The sequence below is a fragment of the Anser cygnoides genome, chromosome 20, assembly GCF_040182565.1.
Source record: "Anser cygnoides isolate HZ-2024a breed goose chromosome 20, Taihu_goose_T2T_genome, whole genome shotgun sequence".
Taxonomy (NCBI): domain Eukaryota; kingdom Metazoa; phylum Chordata; class Aves; order Anseriformes; family Anatidae; genus Anser; species Anser cygnoides.
Genome location: NC_089892.1, coordinates 2,828,626 through 2,854,186, shown reverse-complemented (window position 1 = coordinate 2,854,186; position 25,561 = coordinate 2,828,626). Strand labels below are relative to the sequence as shown.

The window sequence follows — 25,561 nt, the reverse complement described above, 5'->3', positions numbered from 1 at the left end:
CAACACAGAGTTGCTTCTGTAGCATCCTTTTTGCATTACAGCTTTTTCTGCCATTTATTTTTCGTTTGTCCCTGCTGTGTGGGTAATGTGCTTATGTCCACAAGGAGAGTATGAAGTAAATCTGAATTGAATAGTAAAGCTAATAATTCCACTCTTCAGCACTAAAATATTTTTATCTGAAATTTTCAATGTGGCCTCTAGTTGGGATATCACTATTTGCAGTACTGTTCCCTGCTGTAACAGATAGGCATTGGTCTCCAAACTTAGCTAGCAGAAGTCTTGGATACACCAAGAATGTAGGAAATAAAGCTTGGCAAGTGCTTATGGTGAAATAAATTGCAAGTATTGGGCAATTAATGTTTATGAATAACTTTAAATGATCCTATTTAAATAATTAGTCCTGCTACTAGAAATTGTTCTTTTCTCCCCTATATCTTCAATCCTGGTCACGTTATACTCCATCCAGTCTGTGAGCAGTTACAGGAGATTGGAAACAGGAAGCCAGAGGGTTCTTCAGTGTAGAATGATTTGGGATCTCTTGTCTGGAAGTTCAGGCTAAAGAACAGTAGCCAAGATACAAGATGTGTATTTTTTAAAGAAAGAAAGAATCTTGAGTGTATTTACGTCTGTGAGACATGGGATCTCATTGCTGAGAACTGGGTCAATTTATTGCTAGACAAGAATTTTAAAAATCTTTGCAAATATTGCTAGTTTAAACAAAAACTAGTGGGGGGGATTTCACTGCCTTTGTTAGGCAGGAGGCTGAGCGTCACGTTCCAGTAGTGTCTTCTGTTTTGATAAGGGTGGAAAAATCCCACCCCGATGGGTTGTGCCTGTTGTGTGTTAGTGGTGGAGAGAAAGCTTTTTGCCTTCATTAGCAACTGTGCAAATATAGATGCCTAACATTGCGTCACCATTTAAAAGGTAGTAAATAGGATCCTTTTCCCAACATTTGTGGGTTTTTTTTTGTTCTGTTTGGTTTGTTTTTCCTTCTCTTTGAAGTTCATCAGTTGAATGTCTTGAGGGAGAAGTCTTGGCAGCAGTTTTTATGATGCAAGTTAGACAGAGACTGTTGTATATTGTGCTCATCTGACTTTTTAAAAGCCTTTTTGAATTGTGCAAATCCTAATTTTTGTCTTTCTACTATTTTTCCGAATTTTATTTTACATATTCTGGATTGTTGAGTCCTTAGGCTAACTTGATTTACCATAGCACCAAACTGAAAACTGTCGGCCCTACAAGAGAGGGCAGCATACTATGTAAATTAACGTGCAGATGTGTGCCGCTGACACCTTTTATAGATGGATGTGGTCTGGATTTTGCATTATGTCAAAGACTGCACCCACAGTTCTTCCTGAACAGCAGTGTAACTAAATGCCACGGTAGGAAAAAGATAAATATAATCTGTTTGTACTATTGGCAAACGTGGAATTGCGCTACCACAATCGGAATACCAACCAATAACACCTCTGTTTGCTGCTGCAATGGAAATAGTGACTTATTTTGTTGTAGTCCATAAAACAACCACCTGCTTTGTGGAAAAGGAACCTGCAGAAAAGCTGGAGAGAGCCGTTTGTTGCTCATGCCTTGGTGCCCAGGTAGCTGAGCTGCTGGGCCTTGGTGCAGGGGTGGGATGGCTGGGCACGCAGCTCCAGCCAGCAGCTGCAGGCTGTCACCTCAATTCCCTGCTCGAGGTGCTCCGAGGAGCTGGGGGCACACCTTCCTACCAAAACCACCATGGTGAACAAGTACTGCACGTTTCAGGCGTTTTGAACTTGCATAGGTTTCAATTTTTTGATGTTTTTAATCATTTAAAACTTGGAGTGATGCTAATACTCTTACCAGAATGTACTTCATCATAGGTTTTCTGTGAGCTGGTGTTCTATTATTCCCTTTTACAAATAATTTTACTGAAAAGCAATATGTCTTAGATTGCTAAAGGTGTATCTGCTTGTAGTGAAGCTAAAATGTTGAATAATACGAGCTGCTTTACATTTTGAGCTGTGGATCCTTCCCCAGTCATTAGAAATGGAAGCTCCTTTTCTCCTTCTGGAATTGGCAGCGGCCGTTAAATGGAATTACCTTTCAACAGCCTTTGATTTTTAGGTCAGGTTGACTAATGTTAAGGAGATTAAAAATATTTGCATTTACTACCTATTTCACTGAAAAATGGACAACCTTGTTAACAAATACCGCTTATGTGGTGCCTGTGAGGTTTTATTGTATTTCCTGCCGTCTTCGATATATAGTCTGTATAGCTTAGCATTCAGTGTCCCTTAAGGGAAAAATGTTCTTTTTAATAAACTTCAGAAAGCTTTCAATTTTGCAAAATAGGGGCAGTATTGTATGAGTAACTGCAAGGCCCTGTTAGGGCTGTTACGACAACACTGGTTTACTACGCAGTTTTATTTAAGTGAGGTTACTTCTAGCTCACGTAATTGGTAGCGTTCTGTCTCAGTTTCTCATCTTTATGAACACCAAGTGCTCCGCAGCATACCAATACTGCGTGGCTTGGTTTGTGGCCCAAAAATATGCTTTGGGTAGGAGTGTGTTCAACGGAGAAATTAATTTATGCTGGAAATGAGCTGAAAGTCAAAAAGTCGCCAAATTAGTAATTCTTCTAACTGTAGATGTACTTACTGAGATGAACTACTGAGGTGGCTTCAGGGGAAGACCTTCGCAGTGATTGGATGACGTAGGATCCAAATTCATGTCTGCAAATAATGAAATGTCTGCCTTCTATTAAAACAATGCACTCGAGGCTGGCAAGTATGTTTCCTGGAGCTGAAGACTGCTGTACTCACAGCCATTGCAAGATCCATAGCTTCCATTCTGATTATTGAACACGAGTAGAAGTGTTTATTTTGGGATTTACCTAATTTTAATTTGTTTTATACCCTTCCCCTGATACCAAGGTAGTATCGCTTGCAAGACCTTTTCCTTCACCTCGGACTGTCACAGCCTGTTGGCATTTGCCTTGTGTCGTAGCGTGTCAGCCTTTAGCACTGACAGCGCTTCGGAAGGCAGCGGGTGGATCTGAGATGCGTTACACCTACTTCGAGTGATGGCAATATCAGTTGTTGGTGCCTGCCTTTCCTGCCGGCCACCAGCAGCTGTGTAAGTCTTCATTAGGGATGGGAGCTGGTGTGCAGGGATGAAGCCTTCTGTTTTGTCAGTGCACGTAAGTTCTAGATTTGGTGTAAAATTCACGTTAAATCCAAATCCAAGTGGAATGGCTTTGCTTCAGAAGCTTTTATTTGAAGACTGAAAATCTGCCATAATTTGCTTCAGTGCTCTCGTCTTCAAAAACACAATCAGCTGTTGAAGACTTAGTTTGCCAAATATTTGTAAAAATGCTTTAGGTGCTAGATACTTTGGTCCTTTTATGAACTTTGGCACCTTAGAATTTCTATCTTTGTCCATTGATTAGCACCGAATCCAAAAACAGGTGGCTTGTTCTCTTTTTCGGTCTGAGAATGTTGAGCCAAGTGCTCTTGGTGACTGTTGCAGTTATTTAACTGCTGTGCCCAGCTGTTTGGGGATGTTGCTTGAAGTAGCTGTAAACTTTGCTTGGAAGGCATACATATTTTGTCAATCTGATACACGGAGCCTGCTAGCCTGTGATCTAAGTAAATAACTTAAAATTCAGGAAAAAATTAAAATGCCAATTGTATGCAGTAATTGGTAGAGGTAACAGTGCATTGTTGTGATTGAGCTGGGTCTTTCCCAAGGAACAGCTAGAGATGCACAGAGGGCAATGGACCCTCAGTCTGTGTTGAAGTGCTTCTGTGAAATGGGGCTCTAGTTATTTAGGAAAGTTACCAGGTAATGTGTAGGATTTTTTCTGAACTACATGTATGCTTTGCGTAGTCAAAATAAAGCAAAAAGACCTATTGAAAACCATTTGTGATATGGAGCTGCAGGCCTACTGCATTCAGTATCTTCAGCGCTTGATTTTCTCCTTTCATATGCTGCCTTTTGAACAAAAGGAAGAACTTTTTACTTCAGTCCCTACCTGGTGGCACTTACTGATGTCACTCGATGAAACTTTCTTTGTTTCAGACAATGTCCCGGAGGAGCTGAAGGACCCGTTTTACATAGATCAGTATGAGCAAGAACACATTAAACCACCCGTCATCAAGCTGCTGCTGTCCAGCGAGCTGTACTGTCGTGTCTGCAGCCTCATCCTGAAGGGGGATCAGGTGGCTGCTCTGCAGGGACACCAGTCAGTGATCCAGGCTCTGTCTCGAAAAGGGATTTACGTCATGGAGAGCGATGATACACCTGTGTCTGAATCTGACCTGGGCTGTGCACCAATCAAAATGGTTAGCTTAATTAAATCCACCTAATGATCTTTTTATTTAACACCATTTTAAATAGTTAAGGGAATGAAGAGCTTTTCATTTTTAGGTCACTAACCTTGTGATTTTTTCATTGTAAATACAGTTAGAGTATACAAAGTTTTTTCCTAAAGGATTTCATTTTTCAATACTTTCTGCATTCTTCCTTTAGAGTTCGCATATGGCAATGATTGATGCTCTCATGATGGCCTATACTGTGGAAATGATCAGCATTGAGAAGGTGGTCGCTAGTGTCAAGCGTTTCTCTACATTCAGTGCCTCGAAAGAACTGCCATATGATTTGGAGGATGCAATGGTTTTCTGGATTAACAAGGTAAAATTTACTTCAAGATGTGTGTCTGTTCCTTATTGGCAACTTTCACATTTTTCCAGAAGTTCTGATGATTGTCTCTCTTACCTGTGCTTTTCTATCGTCTTTTCCACTTCAGACAAAGAGAACTGCTTTTAATTATTTTGTAACTTGTTAACTGAAGTCCAGCTGTAGCTGGATGTAATGATCTGTAGCAGGAGGATGTTATTGATGGTATTTGATTCCTTATTATTGCAACCAATGAGACCAATTTTAATTTCATCTTCCTGTTTGGCTTCTCAAGGTTTTCATATGGATTGGAAAGAGAATCAGATTAGCAGGGAAATGCAATTTCTTTTTCGTAGGGTTGCTATGATAGAGCTGGTAAATTTTTCAAGGTGAACTTTAAAATAGAGAAGATAATTAAGAATTAAATTGGAAAACTCTAGGAATTGGGTTCTTTGTTTTCAGACAAGTTGCTGTGAGATTCTTTAGGTAAAGCACTGTTTCCTGTTAAACAAGAAGGTAGATTAATTCTGAGTAACTTTAATGCTATTTAACAGAAATCCTGAAACTTTTCAAAGGTAAAAGTTTATTTGTGAAACCTTTTGAGTGACAACAGAGCTGCATTCTAAAGAGAATGTATCCTTTGCAAACCCAGGTTTTCCTTTGATAATTTTAGAAAATATACACTTCTTTTTTTTTTTTTTTTACCAAATAGTTCTGAAAATATTTGTTTTCTTAGGTATCCAGTAGAAAAGTTATCTATTGTGTATTAATGAGATACATAATAAGCTAAGTTCATTCACCCATTTATATTTTTATCGATTTTATACGTTTATGCTTTTTTTTTTTTTAACCTAAGCTTTGCCAGTCTTAGAGGGAAAGCTATTACAGCTACTGTTAATAAGGTAGTTGGTCTTGAAAACTAATGCTGCTGATGTCTCTGATACTGCTTGTGTGTGTAAATCTCATATTGGTCTAAATATCCTTGTGATTCAAGGAGATCTATTTGAATTCAGAAGCAGATTTGTATGTCCGTGAGAAACTTTCACCACTGAAGGAGAAAACACAGAAGGTTCCCTTATTTACTTGTAATAAATTATTCTATAAGCTTTCTGTATTTTCAGAATGGATTGACCGCTAAATTGAGGAGAAGATGGAAAAAAACAACAACTTGTGGAAGGAAACATATTAAAATGTGTCTCAATATATCCTTTCTATGCTGTGCCCTTTTAGGTGAACCTTAAAATGAGAGAAATAACAGAGAAAGAGATTAAGTTAAAACAGCAATTAATGGAAAGTCCAGGGCATCAAAAGGTAAAACAAATTTATCTTCAGTCATAATTTTTTGTATTAGTGATTAATAGATTTAAATATAAACATGTCAGCATTTTCTTTGTCAGAAAACATGAGGCGTCCAGTCCTTGGAAAACCCGAGATTTTGTGCATGCAGTCTGTTCCGTGTGTACCACCAGAGCCCTTCCTTACCTTTCAGTCCCTGTAGTATCTTTTGACTTTCTTTTAAGTTTTAGTTCAACTAAAATAACTTGCTTCAGTTTAATGTTTTTAGAAAACTTTGCTTAGCTTTCAAAGCACAAAATATATAGCATATATTTTGAAAGCTTTTGGGGCATATTCGTTTTACATGAATTTATCGTCTAATGTAAATTCAGAGGCTTATTCAAGTTCTATCTAGTAAGCATACTCCTAGCATTCAGCTGTTATAGGTGTGTGTTTGTGATCTCCCTCCCCCCCACTTTGTCTTGAAGTTATATCACAATGCACTAACACTGCAAAAACACGAAACACTTTCATTTCTGGAGAATGTAAAATAATATTTTTCTAAAATGTAACATACACCAGCTATCCATGCTTCCGATTTATGATTTAATAGAACCTTTAGAAAAGCTCTGCTGTGCTCTTCTCTCTTGTTGGCATTGGTGTGCAAAGAGGATAAATTTTAACGTGAACAAGGCACAATTACTTAACTTTCATGTTGGTGTCAAAGTTTATGTACTTTATATAAAACCATATCCTTCAATGATAAGGGACTTAAGAGCTGTTTAATTTACAAGTTGCTGTATGGTCTGAAGGATCCCTTTAACCTTCTATTGACTTTTGGGTCTCATTTTAATATTTTAAAATTAAGCTTCTAGACTACAGCCCCTCTAAAATATGAAAGTGTTTATTGCTGAAGTGCATTTAAGTACTGCTGCTTATAACTTGCATTGCTGATGTTCCTTTCCTATTCCTGCATTCCTTTCCTTGCTTCCTGAGCAGTCTCCTTCCAAATGGTATTGGAAATTAGTACCTGTAAGTGAACTACTTTTACACCAGTTGTCATCCACAAAATCATGGCTTTTTAAAATTTCTTCAGATTGTTTGCTTCCATTTACAATGCTTCTTATTCAGCCTTTAAAAAAAAAAAAAAAAAAGGGAAACTTAAACCCTCTGTGTAAGCTTTTGGCTCATCAGGCTTAATTTTCATAACCTGACTTTTGCATACTGTACAGCATATAGCATAATCACTTTACAGCACTTCAGAATTATTTCCATGGTGCAGGAGTGACGAATATGAAATACAAGCCAAAAACTAGGAAATTAACAATGGTGGAAATATCTGTATTTACTATTTTTATCGCAAGTAGGTAATTGATCGCAGCACTAAGGTGATATCAAAGCTGGTCGGTTTAAATGGTTGCTTGATCTTTGAATCTATAGTTAAGATACGCAGATGTTTGCATTAGTTCATTTTGTAGTGCTCTTGCACTCCCATGGCAGGTAAATCTGTCCAAACCAGAACACCGTTATTCATTGAGATGAGGTTAGAAGATTTGACAAACCAGTTTGGGCCCATTACTACAGCCAGTGGAATTGTATGGCGAAGTGAGGAAACTGAAGCTGGCGTAATGGGAGGAAAAACAGAAGTAACATTTTACATATCAAAACAAAATATTTTCTTTTTGATGTAGTGTGAAAATGAAAGTTTAAAATATATATATATATATCGTGGGATTGATGTTATAGTATACAAACCTGCTTGCTTTTGGCTGAGCTTCCTGGGTTTGTTTGAACTTGCAGAGATTCTTCTTTCTTCCGGTGCTTTTCCTTGATACCTTTTCTCCTCCGCTTGCTGGATTTGGTGCTTTTCTGCCTGGGAAGATGAGAGCTGTTGTCTAAGTTGCAAATTCCAGAGAGCAGCACTGTTGGAAAAGGCAGGTGTGATCTGGAAGTCACCTATCCCACAGTCTCTGCCTTTCCCCAGAGAGCTCAGTCTCGCCCTTCTGGCTCACAATCCAGTACTTGTTTGAACTGAATCTATGGCCCATAGTAAAAACTTTAAATATCTGAAATAAAGGAAGTGTGAGTGGGGACCTGCTGGCTAATTAAACCTGCACCAGAGCCCTGTCTTCCAGCCTCATTTAATGACTCATGACAGTGTAACGAAGTGTTGCCCTAGTGCTTATCATGTAGGTTTGTGTGTGCCCAAAGATCACGTCTGTATTGGAGGCCTACATTTGATAGCAATTCTAAGTTTCATGGATTATGTTTTGTTCAAAGAGACAACTGGGTGAGAGTAGAAGAAATAGCTACAGGAGTGGAATTGACTTGCACGATACCATTGAGCAAGCTGGTGGTAAAGGAAGGAATAAATAGAAGTCATCTTTCTGCTAGTTCAGTACCCCTTAGATTATCCTGGTTTACTGGTGATTTTGCAGTCTCCTTAGTAGTTCTTACGCTGTGCCACCTCTCCCCTATTTTTTTTTTCTTTTGTGATTTTTTTTTTTCCTTAGCATATATAGTTATCTCTTTTTGGTTCAGCAGCACCTGTTTTTGTACTTCAGTGCATACAGATGCCATTTATTTAATAAATAAATAAATCTCAAACCTCAGAATATACAGAATAATTTAGAATTGTCATTGTAACGGACTGAATGGTTAAGAGAATTTAGTAGGGTAAAAAATAATTAAATGAAAAAAACCACCTTGATATTGTGTGTTTTCAAAGCTTAGATAAAGAAGAGGTACTTACAGATTTTAGATTTTATTTCTCGGTATTGACTGTGGTTGGTTTAAATTCCATTTAAACCTATTGGAAAGGAAATATGTTTTTACTTCAAATACAGGAGCAACTAACATTTAAAAAGAAGTTTCTGAAGTTTGTCTTTTAATTTGCTTACTTCGACTAAGTGGATAAATGATGAACCTTTTAAGCTAACCAGATCACCTTAGTGTGCATACTTATTTTATCAGACTTAATGACGGCTTTTCCAGTGCATAATGGATGTTGCTAATGCATTTGATTTGTTCCGTGTTTGAATAACCGCCATCGTGTATCTCACTATTTCTTTTTGCGTAAGCCTGATCTGATGCATGCCATATCGCACTGCATGCTGGAACCAGTGGAATATGCTCGTGTGGTACAGTATGATTCACATTCCATTACGTATTTGTGGAGTGCTCTAGGCTGGGGAAAAAGATAATTTGCACCTGGTAAAAGGAGAGGAAAAAGAGCATTAGCATGTAGACATAGCTTTTAGAGATACTTGCCAGGGAAACTTAACATAACATGTTTATGTATGTGGAAAGTAAATAAATGAAACAGGTTCTTATTACTCGGATTATAAGTGACCTTCATTCTTTCAAATAGAATTTTTCTCAGCCTGTGCCATCCTCAATTGACGCATATGAATGAGTGTGTGTGTGTGTACAGAGAGCTCTCCCAGGTTGTCTTGGAAAGTGTATAATACCATTGGTAAAATCAAAATTCCTTCTCATCATTAAAAACACACTCTATATTGGCTACTGCACTGGCGTAACATACAGCTATGTAGCATAGTAGATGTTAAGTGATGTTAATGCCCTACAGTGCAAAAGGATTGTTTTCCAACGCTGGAAGCCGTTTCTGCAAGCAATGCAGTGTATTGTTCTTTTGCTTGCCGCATCATTTTGCTGCTGGGACTTGGATACAGCCTTCTAGTCTAGCACATAGATTCTTTGTTAAATATCAACAGTAAAACTCTTCTTGCAAAAATTGCAAGAAGCAATGCAAGATTTGTTCCTTAGCTGGTTGGCTTTAGATACTCATCAGGTATGCTCAAAGCTGTGTGAGGGGCAGGGGCTGGATGGCAGAAGAGTTTGATGTTGATCTAGAGTGAAATCGAGGAGAGTTTTGCCATTGATCTTTAAAAGCTCTTCTTGCAGAGCATTCTTGGAAAAAGCCATGGTTTTCTGCTTTACACATTAGTATTGTGTACTGGCTTGCCAGATATTCTGCATCTCTCCAAGAAAACTTTGCTCTCTGTGGACATGATGGCAAGTCTGAATGTGGGTAACACGTGAGAAATCGCTAGCTCATCTTAATTTCTTTTCCCCAAAGCTTTAAGTGTTTACATGTAGTTATCTGTGTCTCTTTCTTTGGATCTGCTGCGTTCATGCATCTGTGTGGAAGGGTTTTGACTGAAATTGCTTGTAATAAATTAAAATGTGCATATGAAGCTAAGAATTCAGCAGCACGGATTGCTTCCAGATATGAGGAGAATGTTTAAAGAGGAAGCACCGTGTTCTTCTTAATTGGCTTCCATTGAGAGAAGAGTATAATATAACCTTGTACGCTGTTTTTGACTTAGATAAAGCAAAATGCTGTAAAGGATCCACCGTAAAGAGTTTACAGTACTGAACAAGAATTGCTGCTTTCCTAGGCATCCCATGAACACCAGTTTTCTTTTTTAGGTGCGTTACCGAAGAGACCATCTTTCAAGCAGGCAACTACCTTACTTTCCTTTGCTTGAAGACTTGATGAAGGATGGTAGCGATGGTGCTGCTCTTTTAGCTGTGATACACTATTATTGTCCAGAGCAAATGAAACTGGATGGTACGTAATAAAGGTTTTTTAAATAAATAAATATTCTGAAGTCTTTGAAAGTTGAACTAGAAATGCATTATCAAATAAAAAAGCAGCACATCTACTAGGTGGTGATCTATACCGAATTAGTCAGGTTACGTATGAAATCTGTATAAAATCAATGTATTAAAAAACAAACACCTTTTTGATTTCTGATCTAGAATTGAATCTAGATTGAAAACAGGTTCTACTGCTCTTCAGTAATTGTCACTCGTCAGCATATTGAACATAATCTCTTCCCCAGAAAATATTTTCTTAATAATTCAATGTCCTCATTCTATTTAAATTCTGCAAGTCAATATTTTGTATTATTTTTTAAATTCTTAAATTCTTAGATACGTTGAGTCTTGCAGAGATGCCGAATGGTTTAGAAAGAACCAGAACTGTAAATCCTAGGAGTAACCTTGTATTATTTACAAATCTGTTCTTATATTTTAGTTTGTTATTATGTTTGTATTCTGTAACCTGTTTACCTTTTCTGTGACTGTGATAGAATTATATATGGATTCTAAAATGAATGCAAAATTAATAATGTGTTGTGCTTTTCTTCCCCTCCCTCCTTTTCCTATCCCTCTGGTACTTAAAAGGTAGAGATGTCACTGCTAGCCAATAAATATTGAATGGTATATAAGCACTCTGAAGTTCCTGTACACAGTATTTCTGTTAATGGTGGATGGGGGTACACTGGGGTAGTGTCAAAACTATTCTTTCTCACCTTTCTAGATATTTGTTTGAAGGAGGTAACGTCAATTGCAGACAGCCTATATAATATTCAACTTTTGAGAGAATTCTCAAATGAGTATCTAAACAAATGCTTTTATCTCACATTGGAGGACATGTTATACGCTCCTTTGGTTTTAAAGGTAAGAAACATAATAAGGGTTATACTTTTAAATAAAACATAGGTAAGTCATTAGCATGTATTTTGTTATTGTGACGTGTACTTTTTTCTTTTTTTTCTAGCCTAACGTCATGGTATTCATTGCGGAACTCTTCTGGTGGTTTGAGAATGTCAAACCAGACTTCGTACAACCGAGAGATATTCAGGAAATAAAAGATGGTAAGTTTTTAATGTTTCATAAATATTAGCGTGTTATTTAAAAATATTTACATTATAATGAAACTGTTGCACAGAGATGTTTCCTTTATAGTTTTGTTTCTACTTGAGCCTTCTGCTGGCTGGGTGTTCTTTGAAAGCAGTAAAAATGGAAGCAGGATTAGTCCTAGATCCACTTGTGATTTGAGTTCTAAATTTTGGAATGACATCGGCAGAATAGATAGAATTTTTTCTCTAAAACCACTAATTATTTACTTCCTTTTCATTAAGGTCATTGTAAGATACATATTTTAAATGCAGGTTGTTATTTCAGGATTCATTTTAGTTTTGTGTTGTAAAGTTTTCACTCGAATGTACTGCAGTCTGAAAACTTTTTCTGTTTTGTTATTTCAATGGTTAGTAGAAGTTGTGTTAATGTTATAAATATATGCGCAGTTAAAGCAGTGTTGCAGCAGAAGAGCAGTCGTCCACCTGTTCCTATTTCCAATGCAACCAAGCGAAGTTTCATGGCTAGCCCTGCTAGTACAACTCCAGCAGACTTGCATCCCACAGCTCAGACAGGCTCTGAAGCTTGCAGCAGATACTACCTGCACCCTGAAGAACCTGACTACCTGTAAGTTTGTTTTCATGTTGTTGAGATTAATCTTCTGATTTATGCTTCCATTTGAGTAACATAGGAATTTTAGCTGCTAAATGTTCAGATTTTGCTACAAATTTTCTGCACGTAATGTGAATTCACTCAATTTGTAAAATATTCTCAAGCTCAAAGAAATGCTTGGCACTGTTATGTTCAATCTTTGGCAAATTCTACTAAACCTCACCACTAAATGTCACCGTTGTGTTATAGAAGAAATTCTTATTTCTGTTTTGAAGAAAACATGAAATGTGAAAATTGTCCGAGCATCTCATCTTTACTGACCATATTCTCTAAGTGGTAGTATGAAAAAAAAAAAACAACAAAAAACACTATGATCTAATATACAAGCAGGTCAATGACAAAGATTTTCAGCTGAACTAAGTTTGAGGGGAACTAGCAAGTTAATTCAGCCTTTACTTTGTCTCTAAAATGTAGCTTGTGTAACAGTACATTAAAGTCACTGTATTTAAAAATGTAAAAACACTTTGATTTCAAGTAATAGTTTACTTTTCCGTTGTTACATGTGAAAACCTTTATTTCTCTTTAGGTAACTTCTTTAACGTTAGAGTTAATTATATGTTCTTGTGTTTTAGAGGAGGAAAAGGGTTACCTATTACCAGTGTATCTTCCCCTACTGTATTGCTTTCTTCTCTTGTTATAGAAAAAAATTCTTGTACTAACAAGTTGTTGTTTTCCTGAATTAGTGGCAAAGGAGGAAGCCCTGCCTTTAGCCCTTCCCATCCACTGCTCCCTTTGAGACAAAAACAACAAAAATCTTTACAGGGAGAAGACAGCCCTGGTAAGTCTACCCTGAATTTACATTTCAACAGACAATTAGCATTCCTGTCAGTATAGTAACAAATGAAAAAAGATATTTTCTAAATAAATAGAATAAAATTTATTTTTGGTAGTATTTATACAGAAACGGTTATAATTTGTGTTTTGTTTTCTGTGTTGGTTCTTTCTGTGTGTTTTCAAATGATTCGAATTTTAGCAAATTAAACACTTCCACGCTTGGAAACCCAAAAGTTGTGTGTGTGTATAAAAATGTATATATAGGGGTGTGTGTGCGTGTATATATGCACACACATTGAGTGTCACTTTTCATTGTATTAGGCTTTTATTTTCTTTGAATATTCCGTCAAATCTGTTTTCTGCTGCCATCTCTTGGTGGAACAATGTGTTATGTTTGCTATAAAAGAAAATGAAATTCCTATTTGAAAGACAGTTTCTGAAACATTAACTGTTTAAAAATATTTCAGGTCATCGACATCGTTCTAATTCTCTGACCCGTGTTGATGGGCAGCCACGAGGTTCAGTTCTTGCATGGCCAGAGAAGAAACCCAGGTAATGGGTGCTTTTAAGTATTACAATACTGTTTAATGGAAGAATACTGCCATACTGTGACAATTTCATTGTAGTAATATGGTATCACGTCCTGGATTTAGACTTGCCTTTTTTTTTTTTAAACTCCATTTTCACAGATGTCTGGATTTAGGTTTTGAACTGAAAATACTTTAAACATGATTTTCATTAAGCATTGTTAAAAATTTAAGTATCTGAAGTTGCTATTTACCATTGCTGGTCACTTTTTCTGCTGGTTACACTTTTTTTTTAAGTGGAGCAAAAATTTTAGCTGCATTTATTACAGTCCTTAATTCAACAATTTGTAACTTCTTGTGCATAAGCATCATGTTATTCTCTTTTCTAGGCCTCTGTCTCAGCCAACACCATTTGCTCTTCATCATTCTGCCAGTACTGATGTGGACCCTGGATCTGGTGATAGCATTAGTCTGGCTAGATCAATCAGCAAAGACAGTCTTGCTTCAAATATTGTTAATGTAACTCCCAAAAACCAGCCCCATCCTCCATCAATGAAAACTAATGGGAAGAGCTTGCTGAACAATGTTGAAATTGAGGATGAAGACGAAGAGCTTATTGCAATAATCAAATCTGAAGAAAGGCCAAACCGTGGTGATCTTGAATTGCAGAATGCGGCAGCCAGGGTACCCAGCATAGTTGCGACAGCGTGGTCTCCAAAAATAAATAGCGAGACTTTAGAAAGCAAACCAGACAGTTTTTACTTGGAGCCCTTAATGCCTGCAGTTCTAAAACCAGCAAAGGAAAAGCAGATAATCAATAAAGAGGATGAATGTGGGGAGGGGAAACAAAGGAGTTTTATAACAAAGAGATTAAATGAGGGACACTTGCCTTTGATCCGCAAGAAAACAAGCAGCAGTCATGGTGACCATGATCTCAATAGGACTTTTACTCCAATTTCTAGTTCGGATTTCACTTCAGTTGCAGACTCTGGTACTGCAGACTCAGTAGCACTGCTGGAGGCAGGGTTAGAAGCTTCCAGACCTTTGGCTAGTAGCAGTTTGGATCCTTCTGTTCAGGATCAGCCTACTGGAGGATTTTTTCTTCATGCTGCTAAATCTGATGATGACATAGCAAGTAAAGTCAACGTAAGTTACGTGAAAAGTCTTAATTCACATGTTCCAGATACTACGTGGACTATGGTTAGACAGGACTCTGATTCAGATCTCTTAGACATAGAAGACACTGAACAGGACTTGGTAGTCATAGATGACCATCCTATAGTCGCTAAATACATAGGCGAGGAAGAATCTGCAAAATTGCAGGAAGATATGAAGGTAAAAGAACATGAAGATAAGGATGATGCAAGTGGACGTTCCAGCCCATGTTTGAGTACAATTTCTCAAGTTAGCAGCGTGTCAATGGCTAGTGGGAGTGTCCGAATGACCAATTTCGCAGAACGAAAGCTTCAGAGGCTTAATAGCTACGAAACAAAGTCCAGCACAAGTAGTTCACGGAAGACCACGCCGGACGGGTCAGAAAGCTGTCCAGCACCACTGACCACGTGGAAACAGAAGCGAGAGCAAAGCCCCAACAGGCAAAATAAAGATAATGTTAATCTTTTGGCTTCTGAATTGGTGCAGCTTCATATGCAGTTGGAAGAGAAACGAAGAGCAATAGAAGCTCAGAAGAAGAAGATGGAAGCCTTATCAGCAAGGCAGCGACTAAAATTGGGCAAGGCAGCTTTCTTGCATGTTGTTAAAAAAGGGAAATCTCCTGATGTCCCACAACCGCTTAAACCAGAGCATTTTCCAAAAGAATATCCTCGGCACAATGGTGAAGATTTGGATGAAGTCTCTTTGGGTTCCAAGTCTGAGGATTTTTTTGTGAAGGAGGAGGAGAGAGAAGAAATGCTGAACGATGCTCAAGAAGTGGCAAAAGTGAAAATGCAAGAAAGCATAGCTTTTGTTGAGCAACATAAACCTAAAGACTCTGCTGCTATACATGAATTGGAAAAAAGTAAAATTATTTCTGCTGCCCTCCTAGAAGACAGTGTTACAGAAGTAGATATTAATGAATGTGATCTTTCTATTGAAAAACTGAATGAAACAATCAGCACGCTTCAGCAGGCTATATTAAAGATTTCTCAGCAACAGGAACTACTTATGAAATCTCCAACAGTGCCATCACCAGGAACCAGAAGTAACACTCAGGACCAAAAGGTAAAACCATCGATTCATTTTGTTGAGCCCCTCTCACCAACTGGAATGAACAATCTTCGTAAACCACCTCGATTTGGTCAAGGAAGGAGTCCTCGATCGGGAAGACCGTCTGATTTGAAAGTCCCTAAAGAGAGGCAACAAAATTCAGCACGTGTTAAAACTCCAACACAAAGTCTAGAAACCTTACCGCATTTAAGACCGTTCCCATCCAATAGCTTGTCAAAGACACCAACAGAAATAAGCTTGGAAAATAGTCCTGATCAGGGAAGTGTTTCTCAAGAAAAGTGTTTCTTTGATACCTATAGACTTCACGATGAGAGTAATCAACGGGCACTTGTTCTCTCCACCTCCAAAGATGAAAATATCATTTCGGAAATGAGCAAGGAGGTGAATAACAGCTTCAAAGAAACAGGGTTGAATTCTTCTGATGGCTCAGGAAAAGAAAATGTCCCAGTGGATGAGCCACTGAGAAGCAAGGCTAATCTCATTGAAGTAGATTTGTCTGACTTAAAAGCTCCAGATGAAGGAGAACTTGAGAACCAGGATAGCTCTACAGATATAATTAGTGAAGGTGATCAGAAGTCTGGTGTGGGATTTTTCTTCAAGGTAAATATGTTACCTTTGTATGTTTTGTTATTTGTACACGTTTGTCCAGCATTAGAATTTTTTTCCCACTTCATTCTTGCATCTTCTGAATATGTTTTGGTTGCAATACTATCACTTTAAAAAAAATGCATTTGAAAAGAATTGCTTGCAGAGGAAAAAAAAATGACAATCTATGAAATCAGTCTCCTGAAATTGAGAGCAATCTACTGTTAACTTCACTAGGAACCAGGGCTAACATTGCTTTTCTTCTTTCCCTTTAGTTTTTTCTATGTGAGTAACAGACAAACGTACACAGACAACCATGCAAACATTTTGTAAATACTCAGCACAGAAAATCACAGAATGTAATGAGAAGAGTTTACCATTTTGAAATCCAAGCATTCTGTGAACCTGCATCAACCGAAAGAAAAAATTCTGACAGAACATGGGCAGGTTTCTAATCAGAGCTTGCTGAACAGGTTTTAAAGCTTATCAGGGAGCTGAGCATCTGAATTAGGGTTTTTGTTCATTTGCAACTGAGCTTCTCTGGTTTTTGAGTGGGCTAGCAGCCTAAAAAATCAAGGGCTCTAACGGGTAACTTAGTTGTATGACTGTAGATACAAGCAACAAATCAGATGCTCAGAGGCACTGTTGGAAGAAGTTGTCTTTTCGTGCAGTTTTCGTTTTTGTCTTGTGATGGTAGTGTGTAGATCTCATTACAAAAATGTGTTAAATGTAAGTAATTTATCCCATTTTACACTCAACTCTGGCTTGGGAAAAGGCTTTTTAAGCTTTTGTTTTTAGAGTCTGGTGGTATTTCATATGTTGTTGGCTTGGATGTTTTTTTAAATATCACTTGTTCTAGTCCAGCACCAGTATCAAAACATTTAGTGTCTTTATTTGTGCTTAGCAATGATTACTGTAAATATCTACGATGTGCTGACATGACATTTCTCTTTAAATTTCTGGTTCAAAAAAGTCCAGGTAGGCAGTGTCAACCTCAGTGAATTTGACTTCTGATTTTGTATAGTATGATTCATATTGAATGACTTAAAGGTTAGCATTTATGCTGGGTTTATTTATGCTCCATCCTAGGCAACTTTGTAGTTCTGTGATACTTTGCAGTTTAATGAGGTGTTGTGCTGGGTAAGCAAAATCAAAACAAGTCAGAGTAAGCTGAGACCATATCTTCTTTTCTTCTCATGGAGTTAAAGGAAAGCTTCATGTCAAAGTTCTCCTAAGCACTAAAAAATTCGAGGTGGTTTTCTTATGCTTGTCAATCGTAAAACTAAGGATTTCCAAAAGCATTAGCTTATGTTTTCCTAAAAATCTTTCTGGAATCCTCAGCAATTTTGTGATGTCCAGTTCAATGTATTTTCTTGTATTCTTTAAGCCTTCTATCCTTATGAATCTTGCAGGATGAACAGAAAGCAGAAGATGAGTTGGCAAAAAAACGTGCAGCGTTCCTTTTAAAACAGCAGCGCAAAGCTGAGGAGGCTCGGATTCGGAAACAGCAGCTGGAGGCTGAAGTTGAGCAAAAAAGAGATGAAGCTCGGTAATAACATGTGGAAAGGGATACTACATCTTCTCTTTAAGATGAGGAAAATTTTTTGTGTTAAACATTGTGTTTGTTTTTCAGTCGCAAAGCTGAGGAGGACCGAATACGCAAAGAAGAAGAGAAAGCTCGTAGAGAACTGATCAAGCAAGAGTATCTAAGGAAAAAACAGCAACAAATCTTGGAGGAGCAGGGACTTGGAAAGCCCAAATCAAAGCCCAAGAAGCCCAGGCCAAAGTCAGTCCATCGTGAAGAATCTTACAGTGATTCAGGGACAAAGTGCTCTTCCACCCGTAAGAATTTTGAGTTTTGTTCTCAATGAGTCTGCAAATCTGCTTTAATAAAATGTTTCACATTTTATCTTCTGTTTTGCAGCTGATAATTTAAGCAGTGCTCAGTCTGGTTCCAGTCTTTCTTTGGCCTCAGCAGCAACAACCGAACCTGAAAGTGTACATTCCGGTGGCACACCATCTCAGAGGTAAAGATATTTGAAAATAAATAAGTGAAGGTTAAGCCTCTGTTATGAAATAGTGTTGGGATTCAGTGTTGTTTACTTCAGTTTGCCATCATAGAGGCACAACAATAATTAGGTGAATTCATGTTCTATTTTATGTGGCTGCCAAGTTTGATGGCCTGTACAAACTTGACATTTTGTTTTGCTTTTCCCTAAAAGAATAGTAGAATCTTGCCTCTATAATCTGGCAGGCACAGTCTGACAATTCTGGGTAGGAGGAGGGACAATATTCTGTTCATTCAGGGCTAGTGACAATTTATTCAAGATTTGACAGAGGGTTGGAACTTGGTGTATCATAATTATTTTCCCTGTTACTCCCTGACAGAGTTGAATCAATGGAGTCCTTACCAATACTGAGCAGAAATCCTAGCAGAAACACAGAAAGAGACTGGGAGAACGCTTCAACAGCATCTTCCATTGCTTCAGTGGCAGAATACACAGGTGACTATTTGAGTGTTTGTTACAAATAGCAGGTCATAAAAAGTTCTGATATATTTGGTGTGACTTGTTACTTTTGGGAAGTTGTCACGCCTAATTTGTTTTGTTTAAAAGTAAATTGTTGGAGAAAAATGGTTACTTTTTTTTACAGCTCTGATGAATGAAAATCATAAGCGTTGGGCAAAAAGTTTACTGATCTATCTTCCTTTAGGTCCAAAGTTATTTAAGGAACCCAGCAGCAAATCAAACAAACCGATTATTCACAATGCTATATCTCATTGCTGCCTTGCTGGAAAAGTGAATGAGCCACATAAGAACTCAATATTAGAGGTAAGCAATAAAATATAAAATCATCAATGCGCTCACAGTAAATTTTGTCCGCAATACTCCCTTCGTAATCCTACTGATGCACTGCAGTGAATACCATTTCCCAAAACGTACCTGTGAAATGAGAAATGTTGTCAGTAACTTGTCTAGTGTTTCAAAAAAACTTTAACACTTATTTGTCTATATGTGAAAGCTGAAAGCTGGGCATAAGGTGAGATTTTTCACTGAACAATCTTGTGTGTATGTTTGCTTATTTATTTTTAATGCAGGAACTTGAAAAATGCGATGCCAACCACTACATCATTTTGTTCCGTGATGCTGGCTGCCAGTTCAGAGCACTTTATTGCTACTATCCTGACACTGAAGAAATCTACAAGCTGACTGGAACAGGGCCAAAGAGCATCACCAAGAAAATGATTGACAAACTTTATAAATACAGTTCAGATAGAAAACAGTTTAATGTAATTCCAGCCAAAACCATGTCTGTCAGTGTGGATGCTCTTACTATTCATAACCACTTGTGGCAAGCCAAGCGACCTGCAGTGCCAAAGAAGACTCAGACTCGTAAATGACACTGAGCTCTTGGGGAGAAGATTGCTGAGTGGGATTGCAGCAAATGAAGACATTTCCCTACAGTTTGGTATGAAATGTGCAGAACCATAAACATTTTTTAAGAAGCTTCTAAACAGAAACCATGGATGCAAGTTATTAAGAATGAAGGAACATTGTCGGTGTTTTTTACAAATGATAAATCTGCTGTTACACCCAATGCTAACTACTGTGGCTTTCAACTGATGAGGGACTGTGCATGTAGCAAGATCTTTAACAAGTGGATTTCCTTTTACTTGAAGCTTTTCATCGGTACAAATTGGGAATTTAGTTCTGTTTCCTCTCCGCCTCATTCCCTCCTCCTTCCTGTCATTCTTAAAGTTGGCAAGCTCTGAACTTCAGTAGAAGATTGAACAGATCTTGGGTGAAGTGTTTTGGGTTTGGTTTGGTTTTTTAAACAGTCTTTAGGGAAATCTTCCTTTCAGACCCTTTTGAGGAACTGTTTAATACATCAAATTGTTGTACTGTATCTACTGCCAACGTAAGTCCAGCTCTCAGATTTCTGAAAAAAGCCCCAACTTGTGCTGCTCAGAACAGTTTTACTTGCAGTATCTGTTTAGGATAAGCATTGCAAGGATTGCAAAAGCCAGTCTTTTTTTAGAAATAAAAAAAATTAAAAAAAATTGTTTGCAAATTTAAAGATTTCTGGAATACAATCATGAAGAGGCATACAGGTGCTACTGGCTGGAACATGCCTGACTGAAACTTGAGGCAAGCTGAATGGAGCACAGTTGTTATCGATTTCAGTTTCAGGTAGTGTCCTAAAGATTTGTTTGCTTTAATAAAAATGGATTCTGGTAGGTATAGAACATTTCCACTCTGAGCACGCTAATCCTGTACGATGGTGCACTTAATGATCACAAATTTTAATGTTTTTATTACATCATGAAATGTAATTCTACTTTCTTTGTCCTGTCTTTCTTCTGAATGAGCAGCATGCTCTAAAATGAAGAGTGTGTATGTTTTTTATTTTGGGTGATATATTAATATATTATTGATTTGTTTTTCTCATTTAAAAGCAATTTTTAAACAGAGACATTTGCATTTGTTTCAGAAGCCCAAATAAGTCGAATGGCTTGGATTTCTTTTCATGTTGAAATATTAAATCTTGAGTTATGACCTTAAAGATCTTTGTGTTTCAGCAGATTAAATTTTTGTCTGTGGTAACAGGGTATATTTGCAGTTCAGTTCCATTTAAAAAGAAAAACTCCCATTTCCATTTTTTGCCCGGGCTGGACTTCTGAGTAGCTTTCTGTAGCTATTTCATAACTTAATCTGCTAACGTGCGGCTGCTCCATCCGGTTGGACACTGCTACCTGAGGGTCATGGAGGTTCGTAACTTTGGTTTGCACATGTTTACTTTTATTTGAAGTGTTACTTGAAAATACCTGTTCGGTGCAGAAGGCACTACACCAATCCTAGAGATGAACTAAGCTCTAAAATACAATACAGTGTAATTATTAAACCTAGAGAGTAATGGAAGTTGCAACGAGTTATGTACATAAGGAGAAAATAGGGTACGTAATAAAGTGCTAACTAACTAGATAGAGCAAAGTGAAGGTCTTCCATTGCGGTCTCTCCATTTTTTCCCCTTCCAGTACTTCTTGACTAGGCTGCTGCAACTTTGTAAATTATGTTAGATAGTTTGCTGCTTGTAAATAATTAAAGGCTTTATGGTTTCTAAAGTGCTAAGTATTAAACACCATCGTGTGTGTAACTTTTGTTACCATGCTTTTCATGCTTGTGCTTTATTTCTCACTGTTTGATATTATATACCATATTTATTTTATGAAAGCACTGAAATTTAATAAAAATCATTAACTGATTTCCTTTTTATTTCACGTGTACCTTTGTTGTTGTGACACTTCATCCCGTCAAAGAACTAACATGCTTTAAAGATGTGCTATTCTGTGTTTAGTTACGCTCTTAGAAAGCTTCACCTGCAAGTAGCTCCAATAACTTGTCATAAACGAGAGCTTCGTTCTCCTGACCTTGATTGAAATGTGCAAGAATTTGACCAAAAGGCTTTTGGAAAATTGGAAATTTATTTAGTAGTCTTTTTATGTTTTTATTTCATCAGTCCTCAGGCTCTTGAATCTGGCTGGTAGGTTTTCTTTGATCTCTTCAGTATTCAGGTAGTGCCAGAACTTTAGAAGCACCAAGGGAATGTATTTTGCCAGACTTCTCGGTGTTACCTTGCTTGTGATTTTTATAGGCAGGTTGCCTGAATAAGCAGGCGATTTAAGCATCATAATGCATCTAGATATGTTGCACAAAAATCAAGTTTTCATTCTCAAAGCTATAATTTTTCCAATGTAGAAATAATTTTCTGTAACTGACTTTTTTCATACAAAAATAGTTTCGTAGTTTTTCAAAAAAAATTTAACATTATTTTTTTTTTAGTCTTCTGTATTTCATGCAGACTGAAATCTTGCTGCCTGTAGAAAGGACTGGACTACAAAAAGGTTGTGGCACCTCCAGTGTCCTGGGTCTCTTTGTGCTAGGTCATGTCCTTACTCTCCCTGCTGCAGTGTGGTTTCGTTTACTACTGGGAGCAACAGGAGGCAACGTCTGCTTGGAGAGGGAGAGGAGCTGGGAGCGCTTCATCTGTAGGCAGCGTCTAGTTCCGAGGATCACAGGGGAAGGAGAGAAGAGATGGAATTGTCTGACACTTACGTAGTCTGCAGAGCATAGTTACCAAAAAGTGTTAATCCTTAATAGCTTGGTAAGGAACGTGGTGCATTAATTCAGTCCAAAAGGCAGGAAGCTTGTTTGCAAAGGATATAACCTTGACTTCGTGGGTGTGCGTGCAGAGCAATGTAGGGAACCCGTAGCTTTGTGTAGGCAAACAGGCCCTGCTTTGTAGAAGGGAGAACAATTCATAGACTTAAAAACGTTTTGCACAATCTGTGGCTATAAATGTCAAATGTGTTCAGTGTCAGGCTGGGGTAAAATGTGAGTGCAGGACCATGACTATCTTTGTTAGCATTTTTTATGTCAAGTTTAACAAATTCTGAATATATAGGGTTTCTCATTGTTTCTAGTGAAATCACTTGTAATGCTTCACTTTAAATGACCAAAACTTTAAATGACTGAACTCCTTCCCAGGAGCTTTGGCAGGAGGGGAGGACGGGAGCTGGGATGCAGCTGCAGTACCAGCTTCTGCCTCCTGACATGAGAGGGGAAATAAATTGCAATAGCTTCCTGAAAGCAAGGGGCTTGTTTCCCTGAATCTTCAGAGACTTCTGTAGCACTCCATGGAAGGGGCTGCAGCTCCCTTGCTGCATTGCCTCTGAGCTAGGTAATCAGCACCGAGCAGCATCAATGTGGATCTGTCTTTTGACCTCTCTCAATTTCTTGCTTGTTTCTTTGTAATAAATACAAGAATGTACATCTTTAAAGTGCTTTTAAGTGCAATTTCTTTTTCTCAAACTTTCATACTTCAGTGTGCTGTGTATTTATTTACGGGTACTGTTTTGCTTTTGTGGTTAATGTGTCTGTGTCTCATCTTCATCATGCGCCCTGGTTCAAGCAAGAATAATCCAAGCTTTGAAAATATTTGCTTGTCTTGAAAACCTTTCTACGGTTCAACACTATGCTGTATTATTAGGAAGGTTGCACACACAAAAATAAACCTGCCTTTCCTCCCTGTTACATTAGGGAGATAGGGGTACCCAAACCGCTCCTCCCTTGGGAGTTGTCACTACTGCCACCACTGCTTTGGGGAGAGAGGAAGGGCAGAGAAACGTGAATGAGTTCTCAGGACCTGAGTTTTCCATTCACCTCTGACCCAAGTGGCAGCACAAAACACTCAACAATCCCCTACCAGCACCCCTTAAACAAACCCAGCGAACAAGATGCGGCGTCTTCACTCCGAACCTGCTGCCCTTGGGGTTGGGGATCCAGCGTACCTCCTGACACCAGGATCACACCTGGGCTCTTATTTCCTCCACCTTAAATTAGTATAACCAATCTCTCATCATGGCTATGTATGAAGCTGCTATTCATGCTACGCTTACCTAATTAAGCACCTCTGTTATTTAGAGTTTTACGTTCATTTTTTTTAGCAGTTCAGCAAGGCGTGGGTGGTTGGGGTGTCCCAGTGTGATTGAAGAAGGCGATGGTGGGGAGAAGCTGCCAGGTACTAAACGGCACTAAGTGTCCCCAAACGCCTGCGGGGGATTTAGCGGGCAAGGCGGCAGGCAGTGCCTGAACTCCAGGAGCTGAGATGGAGCTGCTGCTCCGGGGCACTCAAAGGACACCACTCGGCAGTGAGGTGCAAAGAGGGGTTTTTGGGGGACTGATTTCGTACCCGTTCTACTGCTGTGCAGAACTGAGACATCTGTGAGGTGTTCTGTGGGGGAGGTGTTTTGCGTGTGCTCCTGAAAACTTTTATATAACGCTCTTCAGGACGCTTTGAAATAATTTGAGCTATTCCTGTGGTTGACGAGTATATTTTTTTTAGATGTCTAAAAATGCATTTTTCGGTACGTTAAAGCCAAAAGAACTGAATTCTTGTTCTCGCTTTCATCAATCAGATGTTCTTTTGTTGAATCATACATATATATATATATATGTATATATTTATGAAGGATGAGTATTAAAAACGGGAGAAAAAAGTTGAATTCATCTCACCTTTAATTACCTTTAATTTTTTTCTTGTGTTACCTATTTGTTACAAGACCTAAATTTTCTGTGGATGGCGATTCTGATCCTGGCTTTAGTTTTAACACATTCTTGCAGCACCCAGGTGCGTGGATGTGACAGATCCTACGAGGGGCTCCACAGGCAGCCGTCAGCGCTCACAACACGAAGGCAATTTAATCCCAATTAAATCCACCTCTGTCGTGGGCTTCAGAAACTCCAAGATGGAAACAGTGAGCCTCGACTTGCTGTCTGACAGAAGCGCATGGCATCCAGGCTTTATCTCAGGCAAACTCTCAGGGCAAATATACAAGAAGTGCAGCGAGAACGGGACCCGGATTTTGTGAGTTGCAAGAGGAACGCACATGTAATAAAATGTGAGTACCTTGCCCGTGCCGCATCTGAAATTTTGCTGTTTTCTTTGGATCGCAATTCAGAGAATGTCCCTTGTTTGTTCTAAAATAAATCAACTTTCAAATTACATCTTGGTGCTGAAATACTGGCTTACACAGTAACGTCTAATAAATTCTCTGAACTTGTTCAGAAATAACATTTATTATAATGGGGGGACAAAAACTCTGGGGAAAGCTTCTTAAACTGATGTATGCAGCAGGGATGATTAAAAATTCAATATACAGCATTCATTAAATTCAAATGAGCCCCTTGAAAGAATAGTGTGAAGCTTAGAAAAACCCTAGAATTAGCACAGAATTACATGAAAATCTTACTGAAGAGCGAACTTATTTCCTTTGGATGTGTGTCTTTCAGGGAATAACTCTATTAAAACTGAATTTACACTAAAGTGAAATAGCTTTCATGGTTTTAGTTTGCTTTTTGCTTCTTGATAACATTACCATTACTGTTTCTTTCTAATGTATATTTTAGTGCTCTAGATTTTTCCTGTCTGAAAGAAGTTTTCAGTGTTAAACTAATTTTTCTCAACTATGGCAAAGTTTTAAAATTAATTTTGGTTACTTGGCGGTATTGTTTCCTCTTCTTCTCCTTCTGTGCCTGTTGCTGTGGGACGTGAAGCGAGGCGAGGAATTGCTGAGACGAGAGCTCGGGGCAGGCCGAGGAGCGCGGTGCTCGGGAGAG

General features: G+C 38.2%; 1 protein-coding gene across 3 annotated transcripts in view; it reads left to right on the top strand.

Moving 5' to 3' along the window:
• Nucleotides 1-21,658, top strand: part of CAMSAP1 (calmodulin regulated spectrin associated protein 1) — a 36,372-nt gene extending 14,714 nt beyond the window's left edge. For 2 of the 3 annotated variants that reach the window (XM_013188805.3, XM_066980990.1), the window contains exons 3-19: nt 4,063-4,325; nt 4,513-4,674; nt 5,890-5,970; nt 6,934-6,966; nt 10,387-10,528; nt 11,282-11,421; nt 11,522-11,618; nt 12,051-12,228; nt 12,957-13,051; nt 13,515-13,599; nt 13,964-16,400; nt 17,798-17,934; nt 18,019-18,227; nt 18,310-18,412; nt 18,774-18,889; nt 19,098-19,216; nt 19,483-21,658. In XM_013188805.3, coding sequence (XP_013044259.3) covers nt 4,063-4,325; nt 4,513-4,674; nt 5,890-5,970; nt 6,934-6,966; nt 10,387-10,528; nt 11,282-11,421; nt 11,522-11,618; nt 12,051-12,228; nt 12,957-13,051; nt 13,515-13,599; nt 13,964-16,400; nt 17,798-17,934; nt 18,019-18,227; nt 18,310-18,412; nt 18,774-18,889; nt 19,098-19,216; nt 19,483-19,785 — 4,700 coding nt within the window. In that variant the 3' untranslated portion in view covers nt 19,786-21,658. The remainder of the gene's footprint in view (nt 1-4,062; nt 4,326-4,512; nt 4,675-5,889; nt 5,971-6,933; nt 6,967-10,386; nt 10,529-11,281; nt 11,422-11,521; nt 11,619-12,050; nt 12,229-12,956; nt 13,052-13,514; nt 13,600-13,963; nt 16,401-17,797; nt 17,935-18,018; nt 18,228-18,309; nt 18,413-18,773; nt 18,890-19,097; nt 19,217-19,482) is intronic. The other variant, XM_013188804.3, reaches the window with a different exon arrangement.
• The last annotated feature ends 3,903 nt before the right edge of the window (nt 21,659-25,561 follow it).